The 20,744-nt window shown below is 48.6% G+C and overlaps 1 protein-coding gene across 1 annotated transcript in view; it reads left to right on the top strand.

Moving 5' to 3' along the window:
- The window catches only part of CHD4 (chromodomain helicase DNA binding protein 4), a 36,708-nt gene that overhangs the window by 902 nt on the left and 15,062 nt on the right, over window positions 1-20,744 (top strand). Inside the window, exons 2-25 of the mRNA XM_011951901.1 lie at window positions 122-299; window positions 4,072-4,193; window positions 4,394-4,609; window positions 4,799-4,917; window positions 5,036-5,277; window positions 5,517-5,644; window positions 5,902-6,037; window positions 6,175-6,353; window positions 6,558-6,797; window positions 8,437-8,640; window positions 8,763-8,968; window positions 10,977-11,108; window positions 11,656-11,752; window positions 12,413-12,604; window positions 13,369-13,569; window positions 13,758-13,895; window positions 14,178-14,299; window positions 14,428-14,601; window positions 14,935-15,076; window positions 15,167-15,298; window positions 15,409-15,526; window positions 18,493-18,617; window positions 18,960-19,197; window positions 19,350-19,525. Coding sequence (XP_011807291.1) covers window positions 200-299; window positions 4,072-4,193; window positions 4,394-4,609; window positions 4,799-4,917; window positions 5,036-5,277; window positions 5,517-5,644; window positions 5,902-6,037; window positions 6,175-6,353; window positions 6,558-6,797; window positions 8,437-8,640; window positions 8,763-8,968; window positions 10,977-11,108; window positions 11,656-11,752; window positions 12,413-12,604; window positions 13,369-13,569; window positions 13,758-13,895; window positions 14,178-14,299; window positions 14,428-14,601; window positions 14,935-15,076; window positions 15,167-15,298; window positions 15,409-15,526; window positions 18,493-18,617; window positions 18,960-19,197; window positions 19,350-19,525 — 3,879 coding nt within the window. The 5' untranslated portion in view covers window positions 122-199. The remainder of the gene's footprint in view (window positions 1-121; window positions 300-4,071; window positions 4,194-4,393; window positions 4,610-4,798; window positions 4,918-5,035; window positions 5,278-5,516; window positions 5,645-5,901; window positions 6,038-6,174; window positions 6,354-6,557; window positions 6,798-8,436; window positions 8,641-8,762; window positions 8,969-10,976; window positions 11,109-11,655; window positions 11,753-12,412; window positions 12,605-13,368; window positions 13,570-13,757; window positions 13,896-14,177; window positions 14,300-14,427; window positions 14,602-14,934; window positions 15,077-15,166; window positions 15,299-15,408; window positions 15,527-18,492; window positions 18,618-18,959; window positions 19,198-19,349; window positions 19,526-20,744) is intronic.

The raw sequence follows: 20,744 nt of genomic DNA, 5'->3' as shown, positions 1-20,744 counted from the left end.
TGCGTTGGTATCCTATAAAAGCAGCCATGTGTTGGGGGGGCGGAAAGAGCGGGTGGGTGTGGGGGAGGGGGACAGTGCGCGTCACTGACTGTTCTCTGTTTCTCCCCCCTCCCCCGCACAGTGACTCGGGCCAGTGTAGAGGGCCCCAGGCCGCCGGCAGGAGCAGCTGGGCCAATTCCCTGGCCGGGAGCGGAAGGGGATGGCGTCGGGCCTGGGCTCCCCGTCCCCCTGCTCGGCGGGCAGTGAGGAGGAGGATATGGATGCACTTTTGAACAACAGTCTGCCCCCACCCCACCCAGGTAACATCTTCCCCAAGGGCCCAGGGCGGGAAGGAGGCATCTGGGGCTCTCCCGAGTGGCTGCTCTGGTGAGGCAGGACTGTGTTGCCGGAGGTGGAGGGCATCCTAAGGGAGTGGTTCCCTTCTGCGGAGCTCTGGTGTGAGGGGGGTGGAAGCCATGTGCCTCCTGGGCACCGCGGACGGAGATGCCAGCTTGCTGCACTCTGTCTTGAGGAATGCTCTGCAGTTCCCAGTTGAGGGAGCTCTCTGGGCTGGCAGGCATTACCTTGTGTGTGGGTCCTCGGAGGAATGCAGGTAGCTGGGACCCCTGGAGGCTTGTGGTGGTGGTGGAGGGGGGCATTGAGGATTCTATTTGAAAGACCAGCCCGGCATCTGTGCTCGTAGGATCCTGTGGTTGCCGCTGTGGAAGGGAACGAGGGAGTGCTGGTTACACTCTATCTGATTATTTTTAGCTTCTGATCAGTTACCGGTTTTCTGTGCTGTCTCAGCTGTGTGAAGTTTGAATCGCGCTCCTCAGCAGGATCTGGAGTGCTTTGAGCCAGGCAGATTGCTGGAATGTTTTGAGTGGGGAAGTAAGTGATGGGGGCTCGGGGAGGATGTAATAGCCTAGTGAAGAGGGGCAAAAGAAGGGAGGGCATCCCTCTTCTCTTGGTGAGTGGACGTAATTTTGACTTTTTTCCTAGTGGCTTCTGCCTCTTATGAGGTAGCCTGGGGTTTCGGCTAGCAGTGTGAAGCGTCTGTGTAGCTGTGCTAGGGGCTGCTCTATCTGTGTTTTGGGGTGGCTCCATGAACTGGCCAAACCCGTATGGTTATAACTACGTTGCCTGATTGGGGGAGCCCTTGTCCATCCTCAAATGATGGTTGATGTCGTGTTCCTAAGCAGATGTCTTTCTCTTCTGTGTCCTTTTTCAGAGCCCCTGGCTAAGTCATCTACTTGTTTCCTTGACCTTCATGTTTTCTAGTTTCATTTTTTTTTTCCTACGTGTCATTTCTCCATTCCTTCTGCTTCTACTTTTCTTCTCATTCTGGAGCCTGCTGATCCTGTTTTTGTTTCTCATCCAGCATCATTCACTTCTGCCTTCTCTCTTCTTAGCTTCAGTGGAAGTTGAGGTGGTCTGGGAGAGATGCTTTCACGTTTGCTACTTTTTAAGTTGGAAGTTTTGACTTCAACCTGAGGCCATTTAGGAGAGGGCGTGGAGTTTCGGCTGTTGGGATGAGAAACTTGGTTTCATCCTTGTGTAGGGTAGAGGGGCAGATTTCCATGCCCTTGCCCAAGGTGAGGGCAGGGTGGTGGTGCTGGTAAGGGGACCCTGTCCTTCTGAGAGGGGCATGAGAAACAGTAGTGCTGCCTAGACATTGTGGGTTCCACATCGTGGCCTCCCATTGGCCCCTTGGGCTGGGGCTGCCTTTCATGTTGACTGGGAGCTGCGCAGGAGCTGTGAACTCTGTCCTGAGCTGTAGCATGACCCACTTTTTCCAGTTGCCACACCCCATTCCTGTCCCTTTCCCAAATCTTCCTCTATATCTCAGTCAGTTTGCTGTTTGCCATTTCAGCATATTATTTGCGTGAGAAGTTTGGGGGCTCCATGTGCATGGAAGGATGTCCCCTTTGCCTCTGTGGGTTCTCTTTGTCTCCACTTCCAGCTTTCATGGGGGTGGTGAGATGTAGCTAGCTGATGGGGATTGGGGGGTTGACTTGGGGATTGTTGGGGAAAAGCCCTGAAGAAAATGATTCTTTCTGGTGAAATCCAGGCTGGTGTTCCATTCCCAAGGGGGAATGGGAGGGGCTTTCTTGTGCCTGGTCTTATTCTGGGCTGAGAAGCAGGGAGGCTGATGGTGCTTTGTCCAGCCTAATGTCTCATTCCGTAGTACCTGTCTAGCTCAGGAAGTGGGGAGCCAGAGACATTTTAGGGCTAATTTTGGGGGTTAAGAGCTAGGAGCATGTCAGGGATTGAAGGAGGGATATTACTTTCTTTTTTATTTTTGAGATGGGGTCTCACTCTGTCACCCAGGTTGGAGTGCAGTGGCACGATCTTGGCTCACTGCAACCCCCGCCTCCCTGGCTCATGCGATTCTCCTGCTTCAGCCTCCTGAGTAGCTGGGATTACAGGCACCCACCACCATGTCCGACTAATTTTTGTGTTTTTAGTAGAAATGGGGTTTCACCATGTTGGCCAAGCTAGTTTCAAACTCCTGACCTCAAATGATCTGCCCGCCTCAGCCTCCCAAAGTGCTGGGATTACAGGCATGAGCCACTGCACCCGGCTGGGATGTTATCTTCTACCACTGCCTAGGTCTTGCTCCTTTTTTGTGTGCAGACATTCCCATATATGTTGGATAGGACTCTGGGTGGGGGTGGTGAGGAAGCTGAGCTTCAGAGACTTCTTGTGGGCCTCCATTCCTCAAACTCAATCTTTTGGGTATCAGAAATTTGGGGAGAAGGTTGTATGTGCTGACCACAGGTCCACTGAGCCTTTGTTAAATCTCAGCTCTGATGATTGAAAAAATAATTGTGATGGAGGGAGTAATTGAGTTCTTCCCTTGGTATTACCTTCATGTTTGTCCTGCTTTCCTTGGGTTTCCTTGCTTAGGACATTAGGGTGGCCTCTTGTGAACCATGTCATCCCAGAGTAGGTGGCATTGGGACTTGGGGCCAGGTAATCATTTGGGGAGGCTTCTATGAGGGCAGTCTCCCCCCCCCCCGCTCCACCCCTCTCAGCCCCGCCCCTCCCCTGCCGCTTCCTGTCTGTCCTGTGTTGGCAGCTGGGTGCCCTGGACTGGCTTCTGCGGTCAGGAGCCATTTTCCCTCTCCTCAGTGGGTGAGGTGCTCCCTTCTTCTCTCCACTCCTTTCTCTACCCCCCCCCCCCCCTTGGGCGGGGGTGGCTTGGAAAGAGGGAGAGAGAGGAGGGAGGAGGGAGTCTGGTGTGAATGTCTGTTACAAAGGAAGCTGCCTCCTGGCCTTCTGTGTGCCCCTTCCCACCTATCCTTGCCCAGGAGCTTTCAGTATTACCCCAGGCTTTGTGTGTGCTTCCAGCCAGGGGAGGAGGTGGAGCCAGATAGGGGGAGGATTGCTGGGGGGCGGGTGCAGGGGGAGATGGTGACAGCTGGGCTGATTTGGGCCCCTAGGGAGAAGAGGCTGCTGACCCAGGAGAAGCTGAGGAGGAACGTTAGGGTTGGAGATGGGGAAAGGAAACTGTATTTTAGGGGTGGGCATGAGATTGGTCTGGCATCTGAACCTAGGACTTAGAGGTTCTGGTTAATTTGAGCAGTGATGATTTCAAAGTGGTTGGAGAAGGATGTGGTTTCCGAGACCCCTGAACTGATCCTGTTCTGGGAAGGTATATTCTATAGTTTTTGCCTTCTGAGTAGGATCTTTCATTCTCATTCCCTGGTTTATAGAATACTTGGTGGCCAGTTATAGGAGGCCTAAATCTAGTTCTCTTACATGGTGAACTCTAAGCAGCTCAGTTCAGCTGTACTGGTGAACATCTAGAGGATTGCTGGTAGGAATGGGAGAGAGGAGGCAGGGGTCTGGACAGCTGCCCGAGGTGGGCCTGGTCTGGCCTGGCAGGCCTATTTTGGGTATATACAGCTCTCTCTTTGTCTGTTTTTGTCCTGGGTATCAGCTTCCTTCTGTACAGAGTATAGCAGTTCTCTTCAGAAGAATCTGGGACAAGAGGTGGGGAATAAAGTCTAAAGCCTCTGGATTAGGGCCTAACCTTTTGCTATTGATCTTTTTCCCTGCCTACCACTCTTTGCCAAATACATGTAGAAAATGAAGAGGACCCAGAGGAGGATTTGTCAGAAACAGAGACTCCAAAGCTCAAGAAGAAGAAAAAGCCTAAGAAACCTCGGGACCCTAAAATCCCTAAGAGCAAGCGCCAAAAAAAGGAGGTGAGTGGGTGACTGAATGTTACGGGGAACCAGAAGAAGAAGGGAGGAGCTCTGAGAAGGGTTGAAGGGCTGAGGGCATTTGTTTCTTTCTTAGGAGTGGTGGGCCGGGTTCTGGGGATGAGCCTCAGGGCTGTCCTGAGGTCAGCATGTGTGTAGCATGTGTGTGTCTGTCTCCCTCTCCCCCCCTTTCCCTGCTCCAGCGTATGCTCTTATGCCGGCAGCTGGGGGACAGCTCTGGGGAGGGGCCAGAGTTTGTGGAGGAGGAGGAAGAGGTGGCTCTGCGCTCAGACAGTGAGGGCAGCGACTATACCCCTGGTAAGAAGAAGAAGAAGAAGCTCGGACCTAAGAAAGAGAAGAAGAGCAAATCCAAGCGGAAGGAGGAGGAGGAGGAGGATGACGATGATGATGATTCAAAGGTGCCTGGACCTGCATCCTCTTCTTTGTACTGTTAAACTTTTATCCTTTTGTTTCTTAGACACCCTACTGCCCTTTAGAACACTTTTTTTTCTTTTCCTTTTAACTCTGTTACTCTGGTTTTTCAGTACAAATTTGCTTAGCAAGTGTGGGCACTAGGTGGCAGGTGCTTGACTTTGCTCTTTCTGCAGGAGCCTAAATCATCTGCTCAGCTCCTGGAAGACTGGGGCATGGAAGACATTGACCACGTGTTCTCAGAGGAGGATTATCGAACCCTCACCAACTACAAGGCCTTCAGCCAGTTTGTCAGGTGAAACAGGAGGGGCTTGCGGAAGGGGGAGGAGAGTCTTTCTATTATCTCTTCTTACTTCTCTTTTTTTCTTTTATTCTTAAACATTTTCCTCTGCTCTTGTCTATTTCTCCACCAGACCCCTCATTGCTGCAAAAAATCCCAAGATTGCTGTCTCCAAGATGATGATGGTTTTGGGTGCAAAATGGCGGGAGTTCAGTACCAATAATCCCTTCAAAGGCAGTTCTGGGGCCTCAGTGGCAGCTGCGGCGGCAGCAGCAGTGGCTGTGGTGGAGAGCATGGTGACAGCCACTGAGGTTGCACCACCACCTCCCCCTGTGGAGGTGCCTATCCGCAAGGCCAAGACCAAGGAGGGCAAAGGTGAAATGGGGTTCAAATGGGAGTGGGGGTGTCTAGTGTGGGCTTAAGATGTCAAAGACAGAGCATGGGAATGCTGTTCTGTCAGCCCTAAGGTAGGAGAGAGGAGGGAGGAGTGAGTCTTGGATTTTGGAGGGAAGTTGGCGCATCTGACTGTGGGGAAGCAAGCTTAGGTGGAGAAGATCTTTTCCCCATCTTTGGTGGTGTGGTATTTTATATATTTGGATGTATCCTGATTTTAGGTCCCAATGCTCGGAGGAAGCCCAAGGGCAGCCCTCGTGTACCCGATGCCAAGAAGCCTAAACCCAAGAAAGTAGCTCCCTTGAAAATCAAGCTGGGAGGTTTTGGTTCCAAGCGTAAGAGATCCTCGGTGAGAGCCCAGCCCATCGCTTTAGGGAGGGTGCTATGTATACTAGAAAGGATGGGACCTTATATCAGGACCTGTCCTTCATAGTAAGCACATAAGAATGTGTGGAGTTGCCTACAGAACAAGATGAGACTAGGCTCCCTGTATATAACGGTGCTTGCTGGGATTCTGGTTCCTCAGTGAGAGAGCACTCCCTTGTCTGCCGCTCTTTCCTTCCCCTTGGCTTGAAGGTCTAACCTTACTCTTCTTCATCCTGTCAGAGTGAGGACGATGACTTGGATGTGGAGTCTGACTTCGATGACGCCAGTATCAATAGCTATTCTGTTTCTGATGGTTCCACCAGCCGTAGTAGCCGCAGCCGCAAGAAACTCCGAACCACTAAAAAGAAAAAGAAAGGTGTGTTTCTCTTCCGTATGTTTGTGATGGGATGAGGTGGGAGTGATTGGGGAAGAATCTCCCTAAGGAGATAGGGGTTGGGGGTGGGGGGAGGTAGTTTTTTTCTAATAACTGGGCTTTCCCTCTTCCTTGCCCAGGCGAGGAGGAGGTGACTGCTGTGGATGGTTATGAGACAGACCACCAGGACTATTGCGAGGTGTGCCAGCAAGGCGGTGAGATCATCCTGTGTGATACCTGTCCCCGAGCTTACCACATGGTTTGCCTGGATCCCGACATGGAGAAGGCTCCTGAGGGCAAGTGGAGCTGCCCACACTGCGTGAGTGTCTGGCCATTGTGGCCCCTTGGAACTCATGAGAAGAAGGGTGGGACAGTAAAGCTCTTTGGGGCCTGGATGGAAATCGAAATGCTGGTGCTGCGGGTTGTGAGCTTTGGGAAGCATTCAAAGGAATGACGGGTACTGGTTTCAGACTGCGGTGGGTGGGTGGGGGTAATAATCTGAATCTGTGGTCCTTTACTGCAGGAGAAGGAAGGCATCCAGTGGGAAGCTAAAGAGGACAATTCGGAGGGTGAGGAGATCCTGGAGGAGGTTGGGGGTGACCTCGAAGAGGAGGATGACCACCATATGGAATTCTGTCGGGTCTGCAAGGATGGTGGGGAGCTGCTCTGCTGTGATACCTGTCCTTCTTCCTACCATATCCACTGCCTGAACCCCCCACTTCCAGAGATCCCCAACGGTGAATGGCTCTGTCCCCGTTGTACGGTGAGTGACTGATCTCAGCCAGGGCAAAAGATGTGGAAAGTGCAGTCTTTTCTATGTATGGTCTTGTGAAGCTGGAGTGTGGGAGAGGAACTATGAGCTTTTCAGCCCTGAGAAAGGTGTTTTCCTTTATCCTTTAGTGTTGGGATACTTTTATCCTGGGAAAATGTAGGACTGACTTCAAACAGCGGAGTTGATGTTTGGCCAGCTCTCTTAAGAGGAGATGAAGCAATGTTCTAGCTGAGAACATTTTTCCCTGTGTTGACACCCTGCCTCAGGGTCTTGGTAGCTTACAATGTTTTTAATTTTTTTGTTAAAAAACTTTTTTTTTTGGAGAAAGGTCTCACTCTGTCATCCAGGCTAGAGTGCAGTGGTGCAGTCATAGCTCATTGCAACCTCCAACTCTTGAGCTCAAGTGATCCTCCTATCTCAGCCTCTTGCTGAGTAGCTAGGAGTACTGGTGCATGCCACCGCGTCCAGCTAATTAAAAAAAAAAAATCTTTGTAGAGACAGGGTCTCACTATGTTGCCTAGGCTGGTCTTGAACTCCTGCTCTGAAACTATTCTGCTCCCTTGTCCTCCCTAAGTGCTGGCATTACAGGTGTGTACCACCATGCCAGCCAGTTTAGAATGTTTTAATAGGGCCACTTACTGCTTTTAGATTGCTTAAGGGAGGAATTCTGTGCTTTAAGTCTGTCGATTTCCTGATTCTTCTGGCTTGTTGTTGAAGTCTAACTACTGGCTTTGTTAAGCAGATAGGAGTGATGGTGGCACGGAAATCCTGGATGATGTCCAGAAATGGAGAGGGAATTCTATCATAGGTTGAGCACCCTAATCCAGAAGTGGGAAATCCAGAATACTTCTGGTCCCAAGCATTTCACATGAGGGGTCCTCAACCTGTATTCTCTCCCTGGAGGAGTCCTGGGATTACATTTTATTTGAAATGAGATCTTTTTTTTTTTTTTGAGACAGAGTCTCTCTCTGTCCCCTGTCCCCTAGGCTGGAGTGCAGTGGGGCAATCTTGGCTCACTACAACCTCTGCCTCCCAGGTTCAAGTGATGATCCTGCCTCAGCCCTCCGAGTAGCTGAAACTATAGGCGCGTGCCACAATGCCCAGCTGATTTTTGTATTTTTAGTAGAGATGGGGTTTCACCATGTTAGCCAGGATGGTCTCGATCTCTTGACCTTGTGATCTGCCCGCCTCGGCCTCCCGAAGTGCTGGGATTACAGGCATGGGCCACAGCTCCAGGCCTGAAATGAGATCTTTTTTTTTTTTTGAGATGGAGTCTCACTCTGTCACCCAGGCTGGAGTGCAGTGGCCAGATCTCAGCTCACTGCAAGCTCTGCCTCCCGGGTTCACGCCATTCTCCTGCCTCAGCCTCCCAAGTGGCTGGGACTACAGGCGCCCGCCACCTCGCCCAGCTAGTTTTTTTGTATTTTTTAGTAGAGACGGGGTTTCACCGTGTTCGCCAGGATGGTCTCGATCTCCTGACCTCGCCTCCCAAAGTGCTGGGATTACAGGCTTGAGCCACCGTGCCCGGCCTGAAATGAGATCTTAATCGTCCTTTGATGAAGTTGAGACTGTGGGCTGTCGCTTCTCCCATGGTTATGATTTGAGATTAAGTTCTCTCTCTTTCCCTCAGTGTCCAGCTCTGAAGGGCAAAGTGCAGAAGATCCTAATCTGGAAATGGGGTCAGCCACCATCTCCCACACCAGTGCCTCGGCCTCCAGATGCTGATCCCAACACGCCCTCCCCAAAGCCCTTGGAGGGGCGGCCAGAGCGGCAGTTCTTTGTGAAATGGCAAGGCATGTCTTACTGGCACTGCTCCTGGGTTTCTGAACTGCAGGTAAGTTTAGGATAGGCTGGAGATGTAGGGGCTACGATGAATAGGATAGTGATAAAAGAGCCTTGTGAACAGAAAGAATGAGCACAGCTTCTTGGTGGCTGATTTTCTCTTTCCGCTCCAAGCTGGAGCTGCACTGTCAGGTGATGTTCCGAAACTATCAACGGAAGAATGATATGGATGAGCCACCTTCTGGGGACTTCGGTGGTGATGAAGAAAAAAGCCGAAAACGAAAAAACAAGGACCCTAAATTTGCAGAGATGGAGGAACGCTTCTATCGCTATGGGATAAAACCTGAGTGGATGATGATCCACCGAATCCTCAACCACAGGTACCAGCTGGGCACATGGGAGATAGGCAGTCTCCATGGGAGATTCCCGCTGAAGGGATTGGGAAAATGGATGTCACCAGCAACTTAGACTTGGAAGATACTGTTTTTTTTTTTTTTGAGACAGAGTCTCAGTCGCCCAGGCTGGAGTGCAGTGGTGTGATCTCGGCTCACTGCAACCTCTGCCTCCCAGGTTCAAATGATTCTCCTGCCTCAGCCTCCTGAGAAACTGGGACTACAGGCACGAGCCATCACGCCCAGCTAATTTTTTGTATTTTTAGTAGAGACGGGGTTTCACTGTGTTGGCCAGGATGGTCTGGATCTCTTGACCTCAGGTGAAAGTGCTGGGATTACAGGCATAAGCCACCACACCTGGTTGTTTGTGTTTTTGAGATGGAGTCTTGCTCTGTTACCCAGGCGGGAGTATAGTGGTGCAACCTTGGCTTGCTGCAACCTCGGTCTCCTGGGCTCATGTGAATCTCCTGCTTCAGCCTCCCTAGTAGCTAGGCATAGGCACCTGCCACCATACCCAGCTCATTTTTGTATTTTTAGTAGAGACAGGGTTTCACTATGTTGGCCAGGCTGGTCTTGAACTCCTAACCTCAGGTGATCTCCCTGAGTTCTGGGATTAATTTGGCATCCCTAAGTTCTGGGATTAACACGCATGAGCCACCGCGCTTTATTTTGAGACAAAGTCTAGCTCTGTTGCCCAGGTTTGAGTGCAGTGTCGTGATCACTGCTCACAGCAGTCCCAAACTCCTGGGCTCACGCAATCTACCTGCCTCAATTTCCCAAAATGTTGGGATTACAGGCGGGAGCTACTGCGCCTGACACTTTATGTTGTTGTTTATTTATTTATTTTATTATTGTGTTTTTTTTTGAGACGGACATGTTGCCCAGGCTGAAGTGCAGTGGCGCGATCTCAGCTCACTGCAAGCTCTGCCTCCCACGTTCATGCCATTCTCCTGCCTCAGCCTCCCAAGTAGCTGGGACTACAGGCAATCGCCACCACGCCTGGGCTAATTTTTTTTTTTTTTATTTATTTTATTTTTTTTTTGGTAGAGACGGGGTTTCACTGTGTTAGCCAGGATGGTCTCAATTTCCTGACCTCGTGATCTGCCTGCCTCATCCTCCCAAAGTGCTGGGATTACAGGCATGAGACACCGCGTGTGGCCTATTTATTTATTTTTTGAGACAGAGTCTCGCTCTGTGGCCCAGCCTGGAGTGCAGTGACATGATCTAAGCTCACTGCAACCTCCGCCTCTCAGGCTCAAGTGATTCTCTGCCTCAGTCTCCGGAGTAGCTCTGATTACAGGCATGTACCACCATGCCTGGCTAATTTTTTTTGTTTTTTTGAGACGGAGTCTCTCTCTGTCACCCAGGTTGGAGTGCAGCGGTGCAATCTCAGCTTGATGCAACCTCCACCTCCTGGGTTCAAGCAATTCTTCTGCCTCAGCCTCCTGAGTAGCTGGGATTACAGGCACGTACCACCATGCCTTGCTAATTTTTGTATTTTTAGTAGAGACGGGGTTTTACCATATTGGCCAGGCTGATCTTGATCTCCTGACCTTGTGATCCACCTGCCTCAGCCTCCCAAAGTGCTGGGATTACAGGCGTGAGCCACCGTGCCTGGCTTGACGCCTGGCTAATTTTTTTTTGGTAGAGACGGGGTTTCGCCACGTTGGCCCGGCTGGTCTTGATCTCCTGGCCTCAAGTGATCTGCCTGCCTCGGCTTCCCAAAGTGCTGGGATTACAGGTGTCAGCCACTGCACCCAGCCAACACTCTATGTTAATTATTAACTGACTGAATTCTGGTGTTTGAGTATAACTAGGAGAGTATAAATTAGAGATAATTTTTGGTCAAAGACTGGTTTAGTAGAGGCTCTGAAAACGTGTGATCTGTGGCATACCTAGAGTTCTGGTGTGGAACATACGGTATTGCCAGTTTTTGAGAGCAAGTGAGGAGGGTTGCTTTTTCTGGCTCTGAGGGTTTTTTCTCCTTGACTTGCAGTGTGGACAAGAAGGGCCACGTCCACTACTTGATCAAATGGCGGGACTTACCTTACGATCAGGCTTCTTGGGAGAGTGAGGATGTGGAGATCCAGGATTACGACCTGTTCAAGCAGAGCTATTGGAATCACAGGTGAGTGATTTGGGGTGAGGAATAGAGTTCTTTCTTTTTTTCTTTTTTCTTTTTTATACGGAGTCTCGCTTTGTCACCAGGCTACGGTGCAGTGGCATGATCTTGGCTGACTGCAGCGTTTGACTCCCTGGTTCAAACGATTCTTCTGCCTTAGCCTCCCGAGTAGCTGGGATTATATGCATACGCCACCATACCCAGCTAATTTTTTTTTTTTTGAGATGAAATCTTGCTCTTGTCCCCCAGGCTGGAGTGCAATGGTGCGATCTCGGTTCACCGCAACCTCCGCCTCCCGGGTTCAAGCAATTCTCCTACCTCATAGCTGAGATTACAGGCTTCTGCCACCACGCCTGGCTAATTTTTGTAATTTTAGTAGGGACAGGGTTTCACCATGTTGGCCAGGCTGGTCTCAATCTCCTGACCTCAGGTGACCCGCCTGCCTCAGCCTCCCAAAGTGCTGGGATTACAGGTGTGAGCCTCTGTGCCTGGGCGAGTTGTTTCTTCTATAGAAAAGGACTTTGGGCAGCTGTGTGATGTCTTTCTTCTTTAGGGAGTTAATGAGGGGTGAGGAAGGCCGACCAGGCAAGAAGCTCAAGAAGGTGAAGCTTCGGAAGTTGGAGAGACCTCCAGAAACGCCAACAGTTGATGTGAGTCGGGGTGGAAGGGACTGTAGAGTCATTGTTGGGTAGGACAATGTATCTTTGCTGCAGTCTAATGATGGTACTCTCAGGTAATGAAAAGATCACTTCAAGTCTGCTTCCCCACTTCTCCACATCTCTATTATCAGAAAGCGCTAGGATTACTTTCTTCTTTTGTCATCAGAAAAAAAAAGGAGGTGTATTTTGAATGATTTAAGAAGTGTTATCTAGGGAGAGGGGTCACATAGCCTAGCTTTTATGAACTTACATTGGAATCTGGCTTAATTCAGGCTCAGTTCCTCTGGGTTTTGTTTGTACAGTGTAATTTGAGGGTGATTAAAGTTAAAAAGATGCATGTAACGGGGACATACATTATTTACCTGGTAGATCCTGACTAGTAGAATTATTGTATTGGTAGGGAGTCTGTGATATGTTTTTCCTCAGTGATATGTAGGATCAAAATCAGATCTGTCTGGTTAAGCCCTGTTTCCTGGAGGACCCTAAAGTGAACATGAAATTGCAGTAATTATAGGGGATCTCTTCCCTCAGAATTTTTTGTAGCTCTTCCCCAGGAGGATCCGTGAAGACGAGAGAGGAGGAAGCAGCTGCTGTGTTAGGGGAGGAAGGGAGTTCCTTGCCAGCTCTTGACTTCTCTGTTTCATCCTTCAGCCAACAGTGAAGTATGAGCGACAGCCAGAGTACCTGGATGCTACAGGTGGAACCCTGCACCCCTATCAAATGGAGGGTCTGAATTGGTTGCGTTTCTCCTGGGCTCAGGGCACTGACACCATCTTGGCTGATGAGATGGGCCTTGGGAAAACTGTACAGACAGCAGTCTTCCTCTATTCCCTTTACAAGGAGGTAAGGAAATCTGGGGCTGATGGTTTTTTTGTGTGGATATTTTGTGTTTGAAGCCTTTACTTACACTCTGAGTAGAGAGATAAGAGAATAAAAAAATTGATCTCTGACCTTCAAGAACACTGTGGATAGTGGATAAACATATGTACGCAGCGGAAGATTTGAGGGCATGGAGCCCTGGGTAGGATTGGCAATGGGTCCGTAGAGTCTCAGTTCTAGGGGAATGATTACGTGTTGAGGGAAGTAGAATTACGAGTGGAATTAGTATAGAAAGACTTGGCTGTACGCACTGGCTCACACCTGTAATCCCACTACTGGGAGCCTGAGGTCGGGAGTTTGAGACCAGTCTGACCAACATGGTGAAACTCCGTCTCTACTAAAAATACAAAGTTAGCCAGGTATGGTGGCGCACGCCTGTAATCCCAGCTACTTGGGAGGCTGAGGCAGGAGAATCACTTAAACCCGGGAGGCGGAGGTTGCAGTGAGCTGAGATTGCGCCATTGCACTCCAGCCTGGGCAACAAGAGTGAAACTGTCTCAGGAAAAATGTATAGAAAGACGTAATGGGAGAGATAAGACTTGCAGTTATGGTGGGACCTTGGCTTTTTGGAAAGGCATGGGCTGGGCATGTGTATGGAGGAAGGTGAGAGCAGGAGCACAGGTGTCAGTCCTTGGCTCGGCTTGAGGGGACATCAGGGTGCTGGGTGTTCACTGGGGTTGCAGTGTGCTTGGGGCCCTTAGTCCTGACTCTCCTCTTCTTCCTCAAAGGGTCATTCCAAAGGCCCCTTCCTAGTGAGTGCCCCTCTTTCTACCATCATCAACTGGGAGCGGGAGTTTGAAATGTGGGCTCCAGACATGTATGTTGTAACGTATGTGGGTGACAAGGACAGCCGTGCCATCATCCGAGAGAATGAGTTCTCCTTTGAAGACAATGCTATTCGTGGTGGCAAGAAGGCCTCCCGCATGAAGGTATCTCAGGGCAGGGAAGTCACCCTAGAGAAAGAATTGCGGCTTCTGGCTTAGTTTACCTCCTTGTGATCTGGTCCTTGGTGAGGCAAAAGGGTAATCCTGGGAGGAGGAAAACATTCCGTCAGTCCCCGGGTTGTGATTACACCAGAGGAGGTGACTAGTAGTGACCAAGTTGCCTTCATGTGCAGAAAGAGGCATCTGTGAAATTCCATGTGCTGCTGACATCCTATGAATTGATCACCATTGACATGGCTATCTTGGGCTCTATTGATTGGGCCTGCCTCATCGTGGATGAAGCCCATAGGCTGAAGAACAATCAGTCTAAGGTGAGGGCTGAGGGAGGGATGTTGGAGCCCCGACTTTGAGTTTTTTCTAGTACTCCCAATTCGTTAAGGGAAAGACTTGCAGGTGGAGAGGAGAGAGAAAAATTGTCTCTGCCTTCTTTCCTTGTATGTGACAGCCCTTGGTGGCCAGGCCTTTAAAAAGAATGTGAGGAGTGGGATGCTTAACTATTGGGCAGTGAAACACTTGAAATTTGGTAGAGATTTACTAGAGCTGTGTTTTCATTGGATTTCACGTTTTTCACGTTTTTCCATCTGCTTCACCAGTTCTTCCGGGTCTTGAATGGTTACTCACTCCAGCACAAGCTGTTGCTGACTGGGACTCCATTACAAAACAATCTCGAAGAGTTGTTTCATCTGCTCAACTTTCTCACCCCCGAGAGGTTCCAGTAAGTATGTGTTTATCTGTAATCGGCTCATAATTGTGCTTCTCATTCTTCCTGTTGCCCATTTCCTGTATCACTTTTCTTTCTTCCCTTCTCCTTCTCCAATGACTTTTTCCTTTTTCTTTCTGAAGCAATTTGGAAGGTTTTTTGGAGGAGTTTGCTGACATTGCCAAGGAGGACCAGATAAAAAAACTGCATGACATGCTGGGGCCGCACATGTTGCGGCGGCTCAAAGCCGATGTGTTCAAGAACATGCCCTCCAAGACAGAACTAATTGTGCGTGTGGAGCTGAGCCCTATGCAGAAGTGAGTTGGGAGGGACAGAAACAGACTCCATTTAGACTTCTGCCAGTCTGCAGAGTGTTTCCTATTCCTCCCCCACTCAAGCTTCAAGGCATCTGGTGACGGGAGCAAGCAAGGCCTAAGGAAACCTGATGCTAGGGCGCTGGAGCACATGGTTCTTACTTATTTTAAGTTATACCTTTCCGTATTTAAAATGGTAGTGGTAGTGCTTGTGCGTTAGGTGTCCTTAGTGCCAAAGTGGGATGTGTTGGAAGAAAGTTCTCAGTTGTTGGGCCTGCATTATTAGTCATTGAAAGCCTCTCAAGTCTAACCTGTCTTTCTACCTTGGCCATGTAGGAAATACTACAAGTACATCCTCACTCGAAATTTTGAAGCACTCAATGCCCGAGGTGGTGGCAACCAGGTGTCTCTGCTAAATGTGGTGATGGATCTTAAGAAGTGCTGCAACCATCCATACCTCTTCCCTGTGGCTGCAATGGTATGTAGTGCCACCTCCTGTTCTTCCCTGGGTTGGGACTCCTCCATATGTGCTTTCTTTTAATATTTTTTTCTTTGCTTTTGTTCTCAGGAAGCCCCTAAGATGCCTAATGGCATGTATGATGGCAGTGCCCTAATCAGAGCATCTGGGAAATTATTGCTGCTGCAGAAAATGCTCAAGAACCTTAAGGAGGGTGGGCATCGTGTACTCATCTTTTCCCAGGTATCATGTGGCCTGGGAGCTTTAGGGAACAGTCATAGACAACCCTCAGTGACCTCAGGAAAGGGGTTACCATCTGACTCTTCCATAATTAAACCATGCTCCTTTTACAGATGACCAAGATGCTAGACTTGCTAGAGGATTTCTTGGAACATGAAGGTTATAAATACGAACGCATCGATGGTGGAATCACTGGGAACATGCGGCAAGAGGCCATTGACCGCTTCAATGGTGAGAGAGAAGTTGTTTAGTTTCAGGAATCCTCTGTAACTTCTTGTGCATCTCTTATTCTGTGTAGTTCTTTTCGGGCTTTGTCATTTGAGATGGAAGAGTAAAGGTTTTGAATGTCTCAATTGGAAGAATGTATTGGACTATTCCTAGGAGATTTTTTCCTTTGGGGTCTTTGTTCTTTCTGCTAGAAAGAAGAAAGCATTGTATCTTGAGGGCAAGCAAGGGGCAGGACTTGTTCAAGCTCAAATAGCAAGTTACTAGCAGACTTATCTGCCTCAGTAGACACTACTAGGATTTGGTTTTGTTTTTTTGTTTTGAGATAGTCTTGCTCTGTTGCCCAGGCTGGAGTGCAATGGTGCGATCTCGGCTCACTGCAACCTCTGCCTCCTGGGTTCAAGTGATTCTCCTGCCTCAGCCTCCCAAGTAGCTGGGACTATAGGTGCGTGCCACCACGCCCACCTAATTTTTGTATTTTTAGTAGAGATGGGGTTTCACCATGTTGGCTCGATCTCCTGACCTCATGATCCACCCGCCTTGGCCTCCCAAAGTACTGGGATTACAGGCACGAGCCACCACGCCCAGCCTGTTTTGTTTTGTTTATTCGAAATGGGGTCTCACTCTGTTACGGAGGCTGGAGAGCAGTGGCACGATCATGCCTTACTACAACCTGGACCCACATCCAGGCTTAAGTGATCCTGCTGCTTCAGCCTCCCAACTAGCTGGGGCTATAGGCTTGAGCCACTGTACCTAGCTAATTAAAAACATTTTTTTGTAGAGATGGGGTCTTGCCATGTTGTCCAGGCCGATCACAAACTTTTGGGCTCAAGCAGTCCTCCTGCCTTGGCCTCCCAAAGTATTGAGATGATAGGCATAAGCCACTGTACTCAGTGTCACTACTACTTGTTTTAAAAAAACTTTTTATTTTAATTTTAGACTTAGAAAAAAGTTGCAAAACAGCACAGAGAGTTCATGTATACTGTTCAACTAGCTAGCTTCTCTTAATAATAACTTTCATAACTGCAGTATAATGATCAAAACTAGGAAATTATCATTGGTATTATACTATAAATGACAGACCTTCAATGAATGTCACCAATTTTTCCTGATGTCTATTTTCTGTTTCAGGATCCAATCCCAGGTCCCATGTTCCATTTAGTTATTGTGCTTCCTGTTATCTATGACATTTATTTTTTTCTTTTTCTTACATGATACAGATTTTTTTTTGAGATGGAGTCTCACTCTGTTGCCCAGACTGGAGTGCAGTGGCGCGATCTTGACTCATTGCAACCTGTGCCTCCTGGGTTCAAGCGATTCTCCTGTCTCAGCCTCCTGAGTAGCTGAGATTACAGGCATGCGCCACCATGCCCAGCAGATTTTTGTATTTTTAGTAGAGACGGTTTCACCATGTTGGCCAGGCTGGTCTTGAACTCCTGACCTCAGGTAATCCGCCTGCCTCGGCCTCCCAAAGTGCTGGGATTATAGGTGCGAGCCACTGTGCCCGGTCAGTATAGATACTTTTGATGAACACTGGTCAGTTATTTTGTAGCATGGCTCTAAGTTTGGGTTTGTGTGATGTTTTCTCTTGATTAAATTAGACATTTTGTGCAAGAATGCCACAGAGGTGATGTTGTGTCCTTTTCTTTTCTTTTCTTTTTTTTTTTTTTGAGACAGTCTTGCTGTGTTACCAGGCTGGAGTCTGGAGTGCAGTGGTGCGATCTTGGCTCGCTGCAACCTCCGCCCAGGTTCAAGCCATTCTCCTGCCTCAGCCTCCCAAGTAGCTGAGATTACAGGTGTCTGCCACCATGCCCGGCTAATTTTTGTACTGTTAGTAGAGACGAGGTTTCACCATGTTGGCCAGGATGGTCTCGATCTCCTGACCTTGTGAGCCACTGCACACGGCCGATGATATTTCCTTTTCAATGCATCATACTGGGGCACGGACATGATGTGTTACGTCCCCTTACTGGTAATGGCTTGATCACTGGTTAAGGTAGTGTCTGTTGAGTTTCTGCAGTGTAAAGTTTCTCTTGTTCCCAATTGTGATTGATAAATAGCTTGAGGGAGATATTTGAGACTATGTCAGTGTCCTGTTTCTCCTTAAACTTTCACACTGATTTTAGTATCCATCAGTGGACTTTGCTTACAATGATTATTACTGTGGTGTTTGTCTAATGAGGTTTTATATTCTGACATTCTTTCTTTTTTACCTTCGCCTCCTAGCTTCAAGCGATTCTCTTGCGTCAGCCTCCCAAGTAGCTGGGATTACAGGTGACTGCCACCATGCCTGGCTAATTTTGTATTTTTAGTAGGCAGGATTTCACCATGTTGGCCAGCTTAGTCTCGAACTCCTGACCTCAGGTGATCTGCCCACCTCAGCCTCCCAAAGTGTTGGGGTTATAGGCGTGAGCCACTGCACCTGGCCTATTCTGACGTTTTTCTTTAAGAGATGGGGTCTTGCTCTGTTGCCCAGGCTGGACTGCAGTAGCACAGTCAAAGTTCACTATAACTTTGAACTCTTGGGCTCAAGTGATTCTCCTGCCTCAACTTCCTGAGTAGCTGGGACTACAGGTGTGCACCACCATGCCCAGCTAATTTTTCTTTTTTTTTTTTGAGATGGAGTCTCTTGCTCTGTTGCCCAGGCCGAAGTGCAGTGGTGCAATATCTGCTCACTGCAAACTCTGCCTACCAGGTTCAAGCGATTATCCTGCCTCAGCCTCCTGTGTAGCTGGGACTACAGGTGTACACCACCATGCCTGGCTAATTTTTGTATTTTTAGTAGAGGCAGGGTTTCACCATGTTGGTCAGGCTGGTCTTGAACTCCTGATCTCCAATGATCCACCTGCGTCTGCCTCCCAAAGTGCTGAGATTACAGGCGTGAGCCACCGCCCCGGCTTAGTTTTTTAAACTACATTTGTGAATTGGAATTTAGGAGACACTTCTAATGGTGTTTTTGGTTCCTTTATTAGCACCAGGTGCTCAGCAGTTCTGCTTCTTGCTCTCCACTCGAGCTGGGGGCCTTGGAATCAATCTGGCCACTGCTGACACAGTTATTATCTATGACTCTGACTGGAACCCCCATAATGACATTCAGGTGAGCAGAGGCAGCAGGCAGCCTTAATAAGTAACATGTTAGAGGCCTAGTGGCCTCTATGAGCATTCTACCATCTGGAATGAGGTTTTTAGGTGAGAAACAACAGATTCTTTTTGTGTTGTTTACCTTATTGTATAAGCCAGAGAATTTGGTTAGCTGTGGTCCTATTTTGGGTAACATGTTAGAGGGTGGTGTCTGGAGGTAGGGGTGCAAAAGGAAGTTTCCTATGAAGGCAGGCTGTGGACCTTGTCTTGTGCTGAATTTAGAATACTATGTGGAAGTCAGGATAAGAGTGGCACCAGGAAAATACAATTTCTGGCTTTATTTCCTGCTCAACTCCAGGCCTTTAGCAGAGCTCACCGGATTGGGCAAAATAAAAAGGTAATGATCTACCGGTTTGTGACCCGTGCGTCAGTTGAGGAGCGCATCACGCAGGTGGCAAAGAAGAAAATGATGCTGACGCATCTAGTGGTACGGCCTGGGCTGGGCTCCAAGACTGGATCTATGTCCAAACAGGAGCTTGATGATATCCTCAAATTTGGCACTGAGGAACTTTTCAAGGATGAAGCCACTGATGGAGGTGAGCTAGTCAGGAACTTAAATTTTGGTGTGGGGCTTGGCCTCTCTAAAGGTTAGGGAGAATCTTTGATACCAAAGGTCTTGTGGGACTTGCTTTTTCCACTGCAGCTGCTGAAGCTGACTTTGGGGATGTGGGCCCTTGATTTTTTGTAGGAGGAGACAACAAAGAGGGAGAAGATAGCAGTGTTATCCACTATGATGATAAGGCCATTGAACGGCTGCTGGACCGTAACCAGGATGAGACTGAAGACACAGAATTGCAGGGCATGAATGAATATTTGAGCTCATTCAAAGTGGCCCAGTATGTGGTACGGGAAGAAGAAATGGGGGTGAGTATGAATCCAAGGCAATCCTGTGCTTGGTGATTGGTCTGAAAATTGGAATTAAGACCAAGGTGGTATTTGAGACAAGAGGAAAATATCTGTAGGCAAATTCTTACGTTGATGAATTGATACACCTCTTCCTTTGAAAACAAGGCTGATAACATGACTAATCGGATTTTCATCTTTGCCTTGGTTGTCAGAAAACTTACAACCAAATATGCTCACAACAGTTATTTTGGCTCTTTACCAGAATGTCATTTTCTCTTACGTGTTTTATTAAACCTTACACATAAAATTTTGAATGCTACCTCATCTCTCTAGAGAAAAGGCAGAAGATCCTAGATAATCTGCCTCTTTGTGTTTTCTGGTTTTTATTTAAGAGACAGGGTCTCTACCAGGTGTAGTGGCTCAAGTCTGTAATCCCAGCACTTTGGGAGGCTGAGACAGGCAGATAGATCACTTGAGGCCAGGAGTTTGAGACCAGCCCGGCCAACACGGTGAAACCCAGTTTCTCCTAAAAATAAAAAAATTAGCCAGGCATGATGGAGCACACCTGTAGTCCCAGCTACTCAGGAGGCTGAGGCAGGAGAATCGCTTGAACCTAGGAGGCGGAGGTTGCAGTGAGCTGAGATCACGCCATTGCATTCCAGCCTGGTGACAGAGCCAGACTCTGTCTGAAGAGAAAAAAACAACAAAAAAAGAGACAGGGTCTTGCTTTGTCATCCAGGCTGGAGTGCAATGGCACAATCATAGCTCAGCAACCTTAAACTCCTGGGCTGAAGAGTGACCCTAGTAGATGTGTGCTACCAGACCTGGTTAATTTTTTAAATGTTTTTAGTGATGTCTTGCTGTGTTGCCCAGGATGGTCTTAAACTCCTGGCCTTAAGCAGTCCTCCTGCCTTGGCCTCCCAAAGCACTGGAATGACAGGTGTTAGCCACTGCACCAGGTCTCCTTGTGTTTATTTTTATGTATTTATTATTTATTTATTTATTTATTTTGAGATGGAGTCCCACTCTCTCCCCCAGGTTGGAGTGCAGTAGTGCGATCTCAGCCGACTGCAAGCTCCGCCTCTCGGGTTCAAGCAATTCTCCTGCCTCAGCCTCCCGAGTAGCTGGGACTACAGGCGCCTGCCACCACACCTGTCTCATTTCTTTTGTGTTTTTATTAGAGACGAGGTTTCACCATGTTAGCCAGGATGGTCTTGATCTCCTGACCTTGTGATCC

This window comes from Colobus angolensis, unplaced genomic scaffold (genome assembly GCF_000951035.1).
Source record: "Colobus angolensis palliatus isolate OR3802 unplaced genomic scaffold, Cang.pa_1.0 Scaffold11, whole genome shotgun sequence".
Classification (NCBI taxonomy): domain Eukaryota; kingdom Metazoa; phylum Chordata; class Mammalia; order Primates; family Cercopithecidae; genus Colobus; species Colobus angolensis.
Note: the sequence above shows the minus strand (reverse complement) of the source record. Positions and strands in the feature narration are given on the sequence as shown.